General features: G+C 44.9%; 2 protein-coding genes across 2 annotated transcripts in view; both read right to left on the reverse strand.

Annotated features, from left to right (window-relative positions):
- The window catches only part of LOC307037576 (dual specificity protein phosphatase 14), a 91,060-nt gene that overhangs the window by 35,151 nt on the left and 40,053 nt on the right, over positions 1 to 15,856 (reverse strand). The gene's annotated exons all lie outside the window — the stretch shown is intronic.
- abcf3 (ATP-binding cassette, sub-family F (GCN20), member 3) overlaps positions 1 to 15,856 on the reverse strand; it is a 50,205-nt gene that overhangs the window by 17,172 nt on the left and 17,177 nt on the right. The window contains exons 4-13 of the mRNA XM_079678552.1: positions 15,167 to 15,222; positions 14,982 to 15,079; positions 9,719 to 9,841; positions 7,548 to 7,814; positions 7,012 to 7,092; positions 6,831 to 6,890; positions 6,681 to 6,737; positions 5,360 to 5,382; positions 5,058 to 5,113; positions 4,774 to 4,974 (exon numbers count right to left, since the gene is read on the reverse strand). Of these exons, the coding sequence (XP_079534678.1) occupies positions 4,774 to 4,974; positions 5,058 to 5,113; positions 5,360 to 5,382; positions 6,681 to 6,737; positions 6,831 to 6,890; positions 7,012 to 7,092; positions 7,548 to 7,814; positions 9,719 to 9,841; positions 14,982 to 15,079; positions 15,167 to 15,222 (1,022 nt within the window). The remainder of the gene's footprint in view (positions 1 to 4,773; positions 4,975 to 5,057; positions 5,114 to 5,359; positions 5,383 to 6,680; positions 6,738 to 6,830; positions 6,891 to 7,011; positions 7,093 to 7,547; positions 7,815 to 9,718; positions 9,842 to 14,981; positions 15,080 to 15,166; positions 15,223 to 15,856) is intronic.

Raw genomic sequence — 15,856 nt, forward strand, 5'->3', positions numbered from 1 at the left:
CTTCAGTAGTACCTGTATGTGCTGTCTGTACTTCAGTAGTACCTGTATGTGCTGTCTGTACTTCAGTAGTACCTGTATGTGCTGTCTGTACTGTAGTAGTACCTGTATGTGCTGTCTGTACTTCAGTAGTACCTGTATGTGCTGTCTGTACTGTAGTAGTAGTACCTGTATGTGCTGTCTGTACTGTAGTAGTACCTGTATGTGCTGTCTGTACTTCAGTAGTACCTGTATGTGCTGTCTGTACTGTAGTAGTAGTACCTGTATGTGCTGTCTGTACTGTAGTAGTACCTGTATGTGATGTCTGTACTTCAGTAGTACCTGTATGTGCTGTCTGTACTGTAGTAGTAATACCTGTATGTGCTGTCTGTACTGTAGTAGTACCTGTATGTGCTGTCTGTACTTCAGTAGTACCTGTATGTGCTGTCTGTACTGTAGTAGTAGTACCTGTATGTGCTGTCTGTACTGCAGTAGTACCTGTATGTGCTGTCTGTACTGCAGCAGTAGTACCTGTATGTGCTGTCTGTACTGTAGTAGTACCTGTATGTGCTGTCTGTACTGCAGTAGTACCTGTATGTGCTGTCTGTACTGTAGTAGTAGTACCTGTATGTGCTGTCTGTACTGCAGTAGTAATACCTGTATGTGCTGTCTGTACTGCAGTAGTACCTGTATGTGCTGTCTGTACTGTAGTAGTAGTACCTGTATGTGCTGTCTGTACTGCAGTAGTAATACCTGTATGTGCTGTCTGTACTGTAGTAGTAGTACCTGTATGTGCTGTCTGTACTGTAGTAGTACCTGTATGTGCTGTCTGTACTGCAGTAGTACCTGTATGTGCTGTCTGTACTGTAGTAGTAGTACCTGTATGTGCTGTCTGTACTGCAGTAGTAATACCTGTATGTGCTGTCTGTACTGCAGTAGTACCTGTATGTGCTGTCTGTACTGCAGTAGTACCTGTATGTGCTGTCTGTACTGCAGTAGTACCTGTATGTGCTGTCTGTACTGCAGTAGTACCTGTATGTGCTGTCTGTACTGCAGTAGTACCTGTATGTGCTGTCTATACTGTAGTAGTAATACCTGTATGTGCTGTCTGTACTGCAGTAGTACCTGTATGTGCTGTCTGTACTGTAGCAGTAGTACCTGTATGTGCTGTCTGTACTGCAGTAGTAATACCTGTATGTGCTGTCTGTACTGCAGCAGTAATACCTGTATGTGCTGTCTGTACTGCAGTAGTAATACCTGTATGTGCTGTCTGTACTGCAGTAGTAGTACCTGTATGTGCTGTCTGTACTGTAGTAGTACCTGTATGTGCTGTCTGTACTGTAGCAGTACCTGTATGTGCTGTCTGTACTGCAGCAGTAATACCTGTATGTGCTGTCTGTACTGCAGCAGTAATACCTGTATGTGCTGTCTGTACTGCAGCAGTAATACCTGTATGTGCTGTCTGTACTGCAGTAGTACCTGTATGTGCTGTCTGTACTGCAGTAGTACCTGTATGTGCTGTCTGTACTGCAGCAGTAGTACCTGTATGTGCTGTCTGTACTGTAGTAGTAGTACCTGTATGTGCTGTCTGTACTGCAGTAGTACCTGTATGTGCTGTCTGTACTGCAGTAGTACCTGTATGTGCTGTCTGTACTGCAGTAGTACCTGTATGTGCTGTCTGTACTGCAGTAGTAGTACCTGTATGTGCTGTCTGTACTGCAGTAGTACCTGTATGTGCTGTCTGTACTGCAGTAGTACCTGTATGTGCTGTCTGTACTGCAGTAGTACCTGTATGTGCTGTCTGTACTGTAGTAGTAGTACCTGTATGTGCTGTCTGTACTGCAGTAGTAATACCTGTATGTGCTGTCTGTACTGTAGTAGTACTTGTATGTGCTGTCTGTACTGCAGTAGTACCTGTATGTGCTGTCTGTACTGCAGTAGTACCTGTATGTGCTGTCTGTACTGCAGTAGTACCTGTATGTGCTGTCTGTACTGCAGTAATACCTGTATGTGCTGTCTGTACTGTAGTAGTACCTGTATGTGCTGTCTGTACTGTAGTAGTACCTGTATGTGCTGTCTGTACTGCAGCAGTAGTACCTGTATGTGCTGTCTGTACTGCAGTAGTACCTGTATGTGCTGTCTGTACTGCAGTAGTAATACCTGTATGTGCTGTCTGTACTGCAGTAGTAATACCTGTATGTGCTGTCTGTACTGCAGTAGTAGTACCTGTATGTGCTGTCTGTACTGCAGTAGTAATACCTGTATGTGCTGTCTGTACTGCAGTAGTAGTACCTGTATGTGCTGTCTGTACTGCAGTAGTAGTACCTGTATGTGCTGTCTGTACTGCAGTAGTACTTGTATGTGCTGTCTGTACTGCAGTAGTAGTACCTGTATGTGCTGTCTGTACTGCAGTAGTAATACCTGTATGTGCTGTCTGTACTGCAGTAGTACCTGTATGTGCTGTCTGTACTGCAGTAGTACCTGTATGTGCTGTCTGTACTGCAGTAGTAATACCTGTATGTGCTGTCTGTACTGCAGTAGTAATACTTGTATGTGCTGTCTGTACTGCAGTAGTAGTACCTGTATGTGCTGTCTGTACTGCAGTAGTAGTACCTGTATGTGCTGTCTGTACTGCAGTAGTAGTACCTGTATGTGCTGTCTGTACTGCAGTAGTACTTGTATGTGCTGTCTGTACTGCAGTAGTAGTACCTGTATGTGCTGTCTGTACTGCAGTAGTAATACCTGTATGTGCTGTCTGTACTGCAGTAGTAGTACCTGTATGTGCTGTCTGTACTGCAGTAGTACTTGTATGTGCTGTCTGTACTGCAGTAGTAGTACCTGTATGTGCTGTCTGTACTGCAGTAGTAATACCTGTATGTGCTGTCTGTACTGCAGTAGTAATACTTGTATGTGCTGTCTGTACTGCTGTAGTAGTACCTGTATGTGCTGTCTGTACTGCTGCAGTAGTACCTGTATGTGCTGTCTGTACTGCAGCAGTAATACCTGTATGTGCTGTCTGTACTGCAGTAGTAATACTTGTATGTGCTGTCTGTACTGCTGTAGTAGTACCTGTATGTGCTGTCTGTACTGCAGCAGTAATACCTGTATGTGCTGTCTGTACTGCAGTAGTAATACTTGTATGTGCTGTCTGTACTGCAGTAGTAGTACCTGTATGTGCTGTCTGTACTGCAGTAGTAATACCTGTATGTGCTGTCTGTACTGCAGTAGTAGTACCTGTATGTGCTGTCTGTACTGCAGCAGTAATACCTGTATGTGCTGTCTGTACTGCAGTAGTACCTGTATGTGCTGTCTGTACTGCAGTAGTACCTGTATGTGCTGTCTGTACTGTAGTAGTAATACCTGTATGTGCTGTCTGTACTGCAGTAGTACCTGTATGTGCTGTCTGTACTGCAGTAGTAGTACCTGTATGTGCTGTCTGTACTGCAGTAGTACCTGTATGTGCTGTCTGTACTGCAGTAGTAGTACCTGTATGTGCTGTCTGTACTGCAGTAGTAGTACCTGTATGTGCTGTCTGTACTGCAGTAGTAGTACCTGTATGTGCTGTCTGTACTGCAGCAGTAGTACTTGTATGTGCTGTCTGTACTGCAGTAGTAGTACCTGTATGTGCTGTCTGTACTGTAGTAGTAATACCTGTATGTGCTGTCTGTACTGCAGTAGTACCTGTATGTGCTGTCTGTACTGCAGTAGTAGTACCTGTATGTGCTGTCTGTACTGCAGTAGTAATACCTGTATGTGCTGTCTGTACTGCAGTAGTACCTGTATGTGCTGTCTGTACTGCAGTAGTACCTGTATGTGCTGTCTGTACTGCAGTAGTAGTACCTGTATGTGCTGTCTGTACTGCAGTAGTACCTGTATGTGCTGTCTGTACTGCAGTAGTAGTACCTGTATGTGCTGTCTGTACTGCAGTAGTACCTGTATGTGCTGTCTGTACAGCAGTAGTACCTGTATGTGCTGTCTGTACTGCAGTAGTACCTGTATGTGCTGTCTGTACTGTAGTAGTACCTGTATGTGCTGTCTGTACAGCAGTAGTACCTGTATGTGCTGTCTGTACTGCAGGAGTAGTACCTGTATGTGCTGTCTGTACTGCAGTAGTAGTACCTGTATGTGCTGTCTGTACTGCAGTAGTAGTACCTGTATGTGCTGTCTGTACTGTAGTAGTACCTGTATGTGCTGTCTGTACTGCAGTAGTACCTGTATGTGCTGTCTGTACTGCAGTAGTACCTGTATGTGCTGTCTGTACTGCAGCAGTAGTACCTGTATGTGCTGTCTGTACTGCAGCAGTAGTACCTGTATGTGCTGTCTGTACTGCAGTAGTACCTGTATGTGCTGTCTGTACTGCAGTAGTACCTGTATGTGCTGTCTGTACTGCAGTAGTACCTGTATGTGCTGTCTGTACTGCAGCAGTAGTACCTGTATGTGCTGTCTGTACTGCAGCAGTAGTACCTGTATGTGCTGTCTGTACTGCAGTAGTACCTGTATGTGCTGTCTGTACTGCAGCAGTAGTACCTGTATGTGCTGTCTGTACTGTAGTAGTACCTGTATGTGCTGTCTGTACTGCAGTAGTACCTGTATGTGCTGTCTGTACTGCAGTAGTACCTGTATTGTCTGTACTGCAGTAGTAATACCTGTATGTGCTGTCTGTACTGTAGTAGTACCTGTATTGTCTGTACTGCAGTAGTAATACCTGTATGTGCTGTCTGTACTGCAGTAGTAGTACCTGTATGTGCTGTCTGTACTGTAGTAGTACCTGTATTGTCTGTACTGCAGTAGTAATACCTGTATGTGCTGTCTGTACTGCAGCTGAGCATCGTATTCTCGCTTCTCGTTCTTCTGTCGGTCCTCTTTGGTCTTGATGAAGTTCTCGTAGTCGCCACGGTAACTGTCCAGGGTCTGGTTGTGCAGGTGCACGATGTCGGTCACCACGGCGTTCAGGAAGTTCCTGTCGTGAGAAACCACCAAGATGGTGGACTGCCACGTCTGTGGAGGAGGAGGGTTATCTGTTAGCTCCAGGCTAACGGCTACTACTGTTTTCAATGAGGAACGGGAGGAGAGGCACAGACCTGCAGGTAGGTCTCCAACCAGAGGATGGCTCTGACGTCCAGCATGTTGGTGGGCTCTGAAACACACACACATTATACCCATTACTCTGACACTATGCACATTATAATATCACTACTCTACTGATACATATTATACCATCACTATACTACTGCATTATACAAGTATACTGCTGATTAGGGATGCTCCGATCGACCATTTTGGGGCTGATCCGATCGAGTGGGCGGGGCCTATGGGGATCTTCCATTTAAAGTGATGTTTAAAACTCTCTCTCTCTCTCTCTCTCTCTCTCTCTCGGACTCACCATCCAGCAGCAGCAGGTCCGGCCTGAAACACACACAATAAAGAGTTAACACACACAATAAAGAGTTAACACACACAGTGAAGGGTTAACACACGGTGAAGGGTTAACACACGGTGAAGGGTTAACACTAGGCCTGTCACGATAAATAATTTTGTTGGACGATAAATGTTCCTGGAAATTATTGCGATAAACGATAATATTGTCGGCACCATTGTAAGACCATTTTAGACCACTGACATAATGATAATATATCATAATGATTCTAGTACATCCTTTCAAACAGAACTTTTTATTGAACATTCAACATTGCAAATGAAATGTGAAATAATATTAAAATATATAAATGATATATAATAAATAAAAAGAAAATCACACACAACCAAAACAATAAATTAAATAGACTCAGGCTGGAAAACAGAGCTCTCAATCCATCTATCTACCCATCTCTATATAGATATATATATATATATATATATATAAATATATAAATAAATCAATATGAGCACACATTGTCTCACAATCAAAAAACCCTCCTTAAAACAACAGTCAAGTGTACAGTCCACTGTCAAAGACCCAGATGCCTCAACAGGCCATATCCAAATCTGTTTTTCTAAGTTTTCGAGAAAGGAACAGCAACATGTTTGCATTGTCGGGCAAATGCATCTTTGATTGTAAACTGTCGGGAAGGTGGGGGCTCTCCATCTCCAGCTGCCGTGTTTGCTCCCAGCTGGGAAAACGGAATGGGGTGGTTGTGTTTTAGGTGTAGTTTAAAATGCGTGGTATTGCCTGCTTTTGTCGCTACCTTTTTTAAAGAAATGCGACACACCGCCCGGCTCATTCAAGTCCGTAGGTTCGCCTCGTTGATTTGGTTTGAATCCAAAATACTGCCACACCGGAGAATCGAGATGTGTAGGTTTTGTAACCAATTCCATTTCATTTTAAATTCCCCGCGAGTAAGTCACACGTTGTCTCCCGCTTGTCGCTCTATTATTAATTTGGCTGCTCCGCTGCTGCACGTGCACGCGGAGTGTCCTGACCTGGCTGTGTGTCAGCCCCGCCCCTCACAGCGCGCATGGCCGGCCGCCACAGCTCGTCTGGCAGCCACAGCGCTCCTAGCTAAAATGCTGGTCACATCCTTATGTAAACAAACACGCATGTAAACGGCAATTTATCGAGCTCAGAAAAGTTATCGAGTCCATTTTTATTTATCGTACGATAAGTCAATTTATCGATTATCGCGACAGGCCTAGTTAACACACACACGGTGAAGGGTTAACACACACGTCTGAATCATAGCTCGTAGAGAAACAGAAACACTCACTTAGCGAACAGAGCTCTGGCCAACGCCAGCCTCATCCTCCATCCTCCTGAGAACTCCCTGCACACACACACATTATTATAAAACCAATATGTTGATATGGGGGGGGGTGTGTGTGTGTGTGTGTGTGTGTGTGTGTGTGTGTGTGCTCACTTGGTGGTCTGCTGTTGCATTTTGGAAGAAAACCCGAGTCCGGCCAGGATGACGGACGCTCTGATTGGACGAGACAGATGTCAATCACAGACACATCACCAGTCAGACCCAATGGGTGACATGAAGGTAACAACAACAACAACAACAACAACAACAACAGCAGCAACAGCAGCCTCCTCACCGGGCCGGGGCTTTGTCCGCCTCGATCTCCTCCAGCTTGGCGTAGATCTCCGTCAGCCGGACGCTCTCATTCCCGTCAATACTGGGGTTATAGAGAACAACAACATATTAAAAACAACAACACAAAGACAAAATAAACACTTTGGTGGGGCTTCAAGATTCTCCATGAAAACAAATGAACTAAAAATATAGAGAAACTTTGATCTAGTTTTTTCACTATGAAATAAAAACACATTATTTGTCCCTTCTGCCGAAGTGTGTGATCCCGCGATGTGCAACATCATATTTATATAACTATAACTTTATATACACACATTAGAACTTCATCTCACCCTGGGGATTAATAAAGTGATGCCTTTTTACTTGTATATAATATGTAAATATGATATTTGAAGATAGATAATAGAATAAGTTATCGTTAGTTGATAGAGACGTACCATAGTACCTGCGATGCGTGTTCATCACATGTTATTGTTACATATTTGATGCAGTTTATGATGACTGAGATAATGTATGTGTGGTTGTGATGTTTCTTACGCTCCGGTGGCGATGCGCGCGTTGAGGTTCCTCTCCTCCGCCAGCAGCCCCTCCCTCACGGAGTCGCTCTCCAGGACGCTCTGCAGAGCTCCGGTCTCGTCTCCGGCCACTTCCTGTTCCACGTGCAGGATGGTGATGTGAGGCGGGACCCGCAGGCTGCGACTCGCCAACATCTTCAGGAGGGTCGTCTTCCCCAAACCGTTACGACCAATCAGACCGTAGCGCCGGCCCGAAGACAGAGAGATCTCCGCCCCCTGCAGCAAACACCTGCACAGAGATTATAGTCATTCAGACTGACCTGGGACCAGCTGCTATAGACTGAAGACTCTCCTCTTACAGTGAGGGCTGGTTCAGACTGACCTGGGACCAGCTCCTAGTTCTGCTGCTATAGACTGAAGACTCTCCTCTTATAGTGAGGGCTGGTTCAGACTGACCTGGGACCAGCTCCTAGTTCTGCTGCTATAGACTGAAGACTCTCCTCTTATAGTGAGGGCTGGTTCAGACTGACCTGGGACCAGCTGCTAGTTCTGCTGCTATAGACTGAAGACTCTCCTCTTACAGTGAGGGCTGGTTCAGACTGACCTGGGACCAGCTGCTAGTTCTGCTGCTATAGACTGAATACTCTCCTCTTATAGTGAGGGCTGGTTCAGACTGACCTGGGACCAGCTCCTAGTTCTGCTGCTATAGACTGAAGACTCTCCTCTTACAGTGAGGGCTGGTTCAGACTGACCTGGGACCAGCTGCTAGTTCTGCTGCTATAGACTGAAGACTCTCCTCTTACAGTGAGGGCTGGTTCAGACTGACCTGGGACCAGCTGCTAGTTCTGCTGCTATAGACTGAATACTCTCCTCTTATAGTGAGGGCTGGTTCAGACTGACCTGGGACCAGCTCCTAGTTCTGCTGCTATAGACTGAATACTCTCCTCTTACAGTGAGGGCTGGTTCAGACTGACCTGGGACCAGCTGCTAGTTCTGCTGCTATAGACTGAAGACTCTCCTCTTACAGTGAGGGCTGGTTCAGACTGACCTGGGACCAGCTGCTAGTTCTGCTGCTATAGACTGAAGACTCTCCTCTTACAGTGAGGGCTGGTTCAGACTGACCTGGGACCAGCTGCTAGTTCTGCTGCTATAGACTGAAGACTCTCCTCTTATTGTGAGGGCTGGTTCAGACTGACCTGGGACCAGCTGCTAGTTCTGCTGCTATAGACTGAAGACTCTCCTCTTACAGTGAGGGCTGGTTCAGACTGACCTGGGACCAGCTGCTAGTTCTGCTGTTATAGACTGAAGACTCTCCTCTTATAGTGAGGGCTGGTTCAGACTGACCTGGGACCAGCTGCTAGTTCTGCTGCTATAGACGGAATACTCTCCTCTTACAGTGAGGGCTGGTTCAGACTGACCTGGGACCAGCTGCTAGTTCTGCTGTTATAGACTGAAGACTCTCCTCTTATTGTGAGGGCTGGTTCAGACTGACCTGGGACCAGCTCCTAGTTCTGCTGCTATAGACTGAAGACTCTCCTCTTACAGTGAGGGCTGGTTCAGACTGACCTGGGACCAGCTGCTAGTTCTGCTGCTATAGACTGAAGACTCTCCTCTTATAGTGAGGGCTGGTTCAGACTGACCTGGGACCAGCTGCTAGTTCTGCTGCTATAGACTGAAGACTCTCCTCTTACAGTGAGGACTGATTCAGACTGACCTGGGACCAGCTGCTAGTTCTGCTGTTATAGACTGAAGACTCCTCTTATTGTGAGGGCTGCTTCAGACTGACCTGGGACCAGCTCCTAGTTCTGCTGCTATAGACTGAAGACTCTCCTCTTACAGTGAGGACTGATTCAGACTGACCTGGGACCAGCTGCTAGTTCTGCTGCTATAGACTGAAGACTCTCCTCTTACAGTGAGGACTGATTCAGACTGACCTGGGACCAGCTGCTAGTTCTGCTGTTATAGACTGAAGACTCTCCTCTTATTGTGAGGGCTGCTTCAGACTGACCTGGGACCAGCTGCTAGTTCTGCTGTTATAGACTGAATACTCTCCTCTTATAGTGAGGGCTGGTTCAGACTGACCTGGGACCAGCTGCTAGTTCTGCTGTTATAGACTGAAGACTCTCCTCTTATTGTGAGGGCTGGTTCAGACTGACCTGGGACCAGCTGCTAGTTCTGCTGCCATAGACTCACCTTTCTCCGAAGGAAACATCAAAGTTCTCGATGCGGATGTCGTAGCTCTTGTTCTTCCCTGATAGGTCGATTCGGGTGTCTTTCTTATTGCTCGCCTGACTGGCCGACGCCTCCTCCAGGACTCTGAGAGACAAGACAGGAGGACAGGTGAGTACTGAGAGGACAGGTGAGTACTGAGAGGACAGGTGAGTACTGAGAGGACAGGTGAGTACTGAGAGGACAGGTGAGTACTGAGAGGACAGGTGAGTACTGAGAGGACAGGTGAGTATTGAGAGGACAGGTGAGTACTGAGAGGACAGGTGAGTATTGAGAGGACAGATGAGTACTGAGAGCACAGGTGAGTACTGAGAGCACAGGTGAGTACTGAGAGCACAGGTGAGTACTGAGAGGACAGGTGAGTACTGAGAGGACCGGTGAGTACTGAGAGCACAGGTGAGTACTGAGAGGACAGGTGAGTACTGAGAGGACAGGTGAGTACTGAGAGGACAGGTGAGTACTGAGAGGACAGGTGAGTACTGAGAGGACCAGTGAGTACTGAGAGGACAGGTGAGAACAGGTGAGCACAGGTGAGTACTGAGAGGACAGGTGAGTACTGAGAGGACCGGTGAGTACTGAGAGGACAGGTGAGTACTGAGAGGATCAGTGAGTACTGAGAGGACCAGTGAGTACTGAGAGGACAGGTGAGAACAGGTGAGCACAGGTGAGAACAGGTGAGTACAGGTGAGTACTGAGAGGACAGGTGAGTACTCAGAGGACAGGTGAGTACTGAGAGGATCAGTGAGTACTGAGAGGACAGGTGAGAACAGGTGAGTACAGGTGAGTACTGAGAGGACAGGTGAGTACTCAGAGGACAGGTGAGTACTGAGAGGACAGGTGAGTACTGAGAGGACCAGTGAGTACTGAGAGGACCAGTGAGTACTGAGAGGACAGGTGAGAACAGGTGAGTACAGGTAAGTACTGAAAAGACAGGTGAGAACAGGCGAGTACTCAGAGGACAGGTGAGAACAGGTGAGTACAGATGTGTAAATGTGAGTACAGGTGAGAACAGGTGAGTACAGGTGAGAACAGGTGAGTACAGGTGAGAACAGGTGAGTACTGAGAGGACCAGTGAGTACTGAGAGGACAGGTGAGAACAGGTGAGTACAGGTAAGTACTGAAAAGACAGGTGAGAACAGGCGAGTACTCAGAGGACAGGTGAGAACAGGTGAGTACAGATGTGTAAATGTGAGTACAGGTGAGAACAGGTGAGTACTGAGAGGACCAGTGAGTACTGAGAGGACAGGTGAGTACTGAGAGGACAGGTGAGTACTGAGAGGACAGGTGAGTACAGATGTGTAAAGGTGAGAACAGGTGAGTACAGGCGAGTACTCAGAGGCAGGATTCTTACACCTTTTTCCAAAGTCAAATTCAAGCACTTTTCAAGCACTTTCAAGGCGCATTCTCCAGCTTTTCAAGCATCTTACAGCTGTTGTAAATTAGATATTTATATACACATACTCAAATGATTATTTCCCTACCTCCCATTAAATCAGATTATCTTTATGCTATAAACAACCACATGTGTGTTTCGTGATAGCCTTCTATATGAGGATGAAAAATTAAAGAAAAGAAAACTAAGTTTAATATTTCAAAATGAGTGACCCATCTGTACGTAGACTGGGCCTCCCATAGAACCTGGCTGAGCCAATACAAAACAATCAGCCAGATAACTTTTCAATACATTATTGATTACTATTTTTTAGGTACTTTTAGGTTGGCAGTAAACACAGTTCAGAGGTACATGGTGTACTTCTACTCACTACATGTATTTAATCTCTTTAGTTACTTCTCAGATGTGGATGAATGATGTGAAATCTAATCAAGTGTTAAATCAGACTTTAGTTCCACCTGGAGTAAATCCACCAGCTACCCTGCAGTATACAAAGTCATTCAAACTAGCTGCACCTTTACCAGCTTTGAGAACACTTTCATGATCAATCATTATAAAACATATCATATCTATTATTCTGAAATGGACCAATCTGCACAATGACTACTTTTACTGTCTTTCACTATATTTTGATGAGAATACTTTTCTACTTTCACTTGAGGAACATTTTGAATGCAGGACTTTTACTGTAACAGAGTATTCCTACACTCTGGTACTTCTACTTTTACTCAAGTACAAGATCTGAGTACTTCTACTTTTACTCGAGTACAAGACCTGAGTACTTCTACTTTTACTCAAGTACAAGATCTGAGTACTTCTACTTTTACTCAAGTACAAGACCTGAGTACTTCTACTTTTACTCAAGTACAAGATCTGAGTACTTCTACTTTTACTCAAGTACAAGATCTGAGTACTTCTACTTTTACTCAAGTACAAGATCTGAGTACTTCTACTTTTACTCAAGTACAAGACCTGAGTACTTCTACTTTTACTCAAGTACAAGATCTGAGTACTTCTACTTTTACTCAAGTACAAGATCTGAGTACTTCTACTTTTACTCAAGTACAAGACCTGAGTACTTCTACTTTTACTCAAGTACAAGATCTGAGTACTTCTACTTTCACTACAAGATCTGAGTACTTGTACTTTTACTCAAGTACAAGATCTGAGTACTTCTACTTTCACTACAAGATCTGAGTACTTGTACTTTTACTCAAGTACAAGATCTGAGTACTTCTACTTTCACTACAAGATCTGAGTACTTGTACTTTTACTCAAGTACAATATATGAGTACTTTTACTTTTACTCAAGAACAAGATCTGAGTACTTCTACTTTCACTACAAGATCTGAGTACTTGTACTTTTACTCAAGTACAATATCTGAGTACTTATTCCACCTCTGGTAGCGTATTAGCCTGAATTGTAGCCACAGAATCACGCAGAGCTGCATGAAAATAGACTTACATGGTAACAAGTGGAAAATAATATTTACAAATGTGTTTCAATGATTTATAGGTAATTTTGAACTCAAGACACCTGACTTATACATCTTCAAAGGAAGACTGTGTTCATTCTACAGTTACATGGGATTAACACTAGCCCCGCCATCGGGTCAATTTCACCCACAGCTGTTTTTTTTTTATTGTATATAACTTTTTTTCAATAAAATATTAAAGTCTCCCAGTCCGTGACTTTTCCTGAAAGTGTGTTATGTAGCACCCTCTGTTGTTCAAAAATTTCAATATGAAGTCAGATTGAAGAAATCGCCCAAAAAATTGCCATTTATACCTATTTCCGCCAGCGGGTCATATTGACCCCACCCCTTTTCACGCTATTGATTTCGCGTGTAAACCATAGGTGTAAACCTATGGTGTAAACATAAACATGACGTGTTGCTATAGCAACACCCTTTGTCTCCTGCAGTTCCTTATAGATTGAGAGATAGATTGAGAGAGAGGGAGAGACAGAAAGAGATATAAAGATAGATAGATAGATAGATAGATAGATAGATATTGATAGATAGATAGATAGATAGATAGATAGATAGATAGATAGATAGATAGATAGATATTGATAGCGACAGTCTGTAGTGAAGGAGCGCGCTGCGCAGCAAACAGCTGTTTGCTTTTCTCCCAACAACGACCACCGCCTCACGAAACGCTATGTTGTAGTGTTAACAAAACGAAACAATTTAACTAAATTGCTTGTCAGAATACCAATACCACAGGACCATTTTTTTTTTTAAGCAATATTTTTTTTAGTGGCCCGAGCGGGAAAATTGAAATTACGTTATGCTGGCCGGGGTGTCTAAATAGTGCTTCCGGGACAGCGGGCCATTTATAATGTCGAGCCCCGTATATCATATGAAAAACTGAGAGTCCACAGATTCTATTGGTATACGTTTCATCCCTGTGCGATCAAAAGAATATTAAACTTGTTTCGGCAAATTCAGATGATAAATACAACTTTGAAGCTTCGGCATAATTACAAGCGGAGAACGGAGTAATTTAACGTCACAGCAAGCGTAACAACAGCCTTCTTGTGAGTGTTTCCCCGGTACACAAACACAATACACACAAATGCAAAAATACACAAACACACACACACTTGCGAGCTTCCCCCAGACCAGTAATACAAACTAAAATGTGTCTTCGGGTCAACGTGACAGATTTCGATAAAGCAAGTCACATTTGGTTTAGGCACGAAACATACTACCAGTAGAAATACATTGCTTTTAAAATCGCTCTGTGTCGAATCAATAAATTATATTTTGTGACTATAAGTGAGCGCTTCATCCTCTGAACACCACAGGATGGCGACTGTAACGCACATAACATAGGTACGCTCCTCTGAAATGATTGTCCCCTGCAATTATTATCCCTCATTCAGCTTGCTAACGTTAGCTTAAACAAACGTAACATGCAACGTTAGCCTAATCTAAAATGCTCTACTACGGCGTACCTTTCATGTGGCTCGTCAGCGCCGACTCTCCCATCGTTATTTTTTGCAAACTTTGCAGGAGGCTACTCGTGGGCTTGACCCTCGTCTTATCCATGGCTTGTATTTGTCTTCTGCTAGCCAACGCTCGTTGAAACTGCAAACTCCTGGCATACTGTCATCTATCACTTATCAGAATGCCCAGGTCACACACCTAACAAAAACACTTGCAGGTCGCGCGCATAGCGCGGGAAGGCCGGAGCGGAGCTGTTTTATGTAAAAGCGAAGCAACTAAGCTGGCTCCGACTTCTTTATTTTATTTTAATCTAAAAAGCGAAGTAAAGCATTTACATTTTCAAGCACTTTATCCCAAATTCAAGCACCATTCCCAAAATTCAAGCACTTTCCCAACCTTGAAAACACCACGTCAAATTTCAAGCATTTTCAAGGATTTCAAGCACCCGTACGAACCCTGCAGAGGACAGGGGAGAACAGGTGAGTATTCAGAGGACAGGTGAGAACAGGTGAGTACTCAGAGGACAGGTGAGGACAGGTAAGTACTCAGAGGACAGGTGAGAACAGGTGAGTACTCAGAGGACAGGTGAGGACAGGTGAGTACTCAGAGGACAGGTGAGAACAGGTGAGTACTCAGAGGACAGGTGAGAACAGGTGAGTACTCAGAGGACAGGTGAGAACAGGTGAGTACTCAGAGGACAGGTGAGGACAGGTGAGTACAGATGAGTACAGGTGAGGACAGGTGAGTACTCAGAGGACAGGTGAGGACAGGTGAGTACAGATGAGTACAGGTGAGTACTTAGAGGACAGGTGAATACAGTTGAGTACTTAGAGGACAGGTGAATACAGGTGAGGACAGGTGAGGACAAGGGAGTACTCACATTGGAGCGGTGGGTCTCAGGACGTCCCTCTCGGTGCGGCGATCGAGTTTAGCCTTCAGCTTCGCCTCGGCCTTCTCCAGCTTCTTAGCGTTGACCGTCTGCAGACAGGAAGTCACATGATCAACTCTTACAGATCAGCTGTTGTTTAAACAGGAGTTTAAATGGAGGGAAGGGAGGTGACCTACTGTGTTCTGGCCGCGCTTCATCATCCAGATGCCCTGCACGTCCTCTGCTGCACACACTGAGCACAAGAGACAGGGTTAACATCAGACACCGTGAGACAGGGTTAACATCAAACACCGTGAGACAGGGTTAACATCAAACACCGTGAGACAGGGTTAACATCAAACACCGTGAGACAGGGTTAACATCAGACACCGTGAGACAGGGTTAACATCAAACACCGTGAGACAGGGTTAACATCAAACACCGTGAGACAGGGTTAACATCAAACACCGTGAGACAGGGTTAACATCAAACACCGTGAGACAGGGTTAACATCAAACACTGTGAGACAGGGTTAACATCAAACACCGTGAGACAGGGTTAACATCAAACACCGTGAGACAGGGTTAACATCAAACACTGTGAGACAGGGTTAACATCAAACACTGTGAGACAGGGTTAACATCAAACACCGTGAGACAGGGTTAACATCAAACACCGTGAGACAGGGTTAACATCAAACACCGTGAGACAGGGTTAACATCGAACACCGTGAGACAGGGTTAACATCAAACACCGTGAGACAGGGTTAACATCAAACACCGTGAGACAGGGTTAACATCAAACACCGTGAGACAGGGTTAACATCAAACACCGTGAGACAGGGTTAACATCGAACACCGTGAGACAGGGTTAACATCAAACACCGT

Source organism: Notothenia rossii (genome assembly GCF_949606895.1).
Source record: "Notothenia rossii genome assembly, chromosome: 4".
NCBI classification, from domain to species: domain Eukaryota; kingdom Metazoa; phylum Chordata; class Actinopteri; order Perciformes; family Nototheniidae; genus Notothenia; species Notothenia rossii.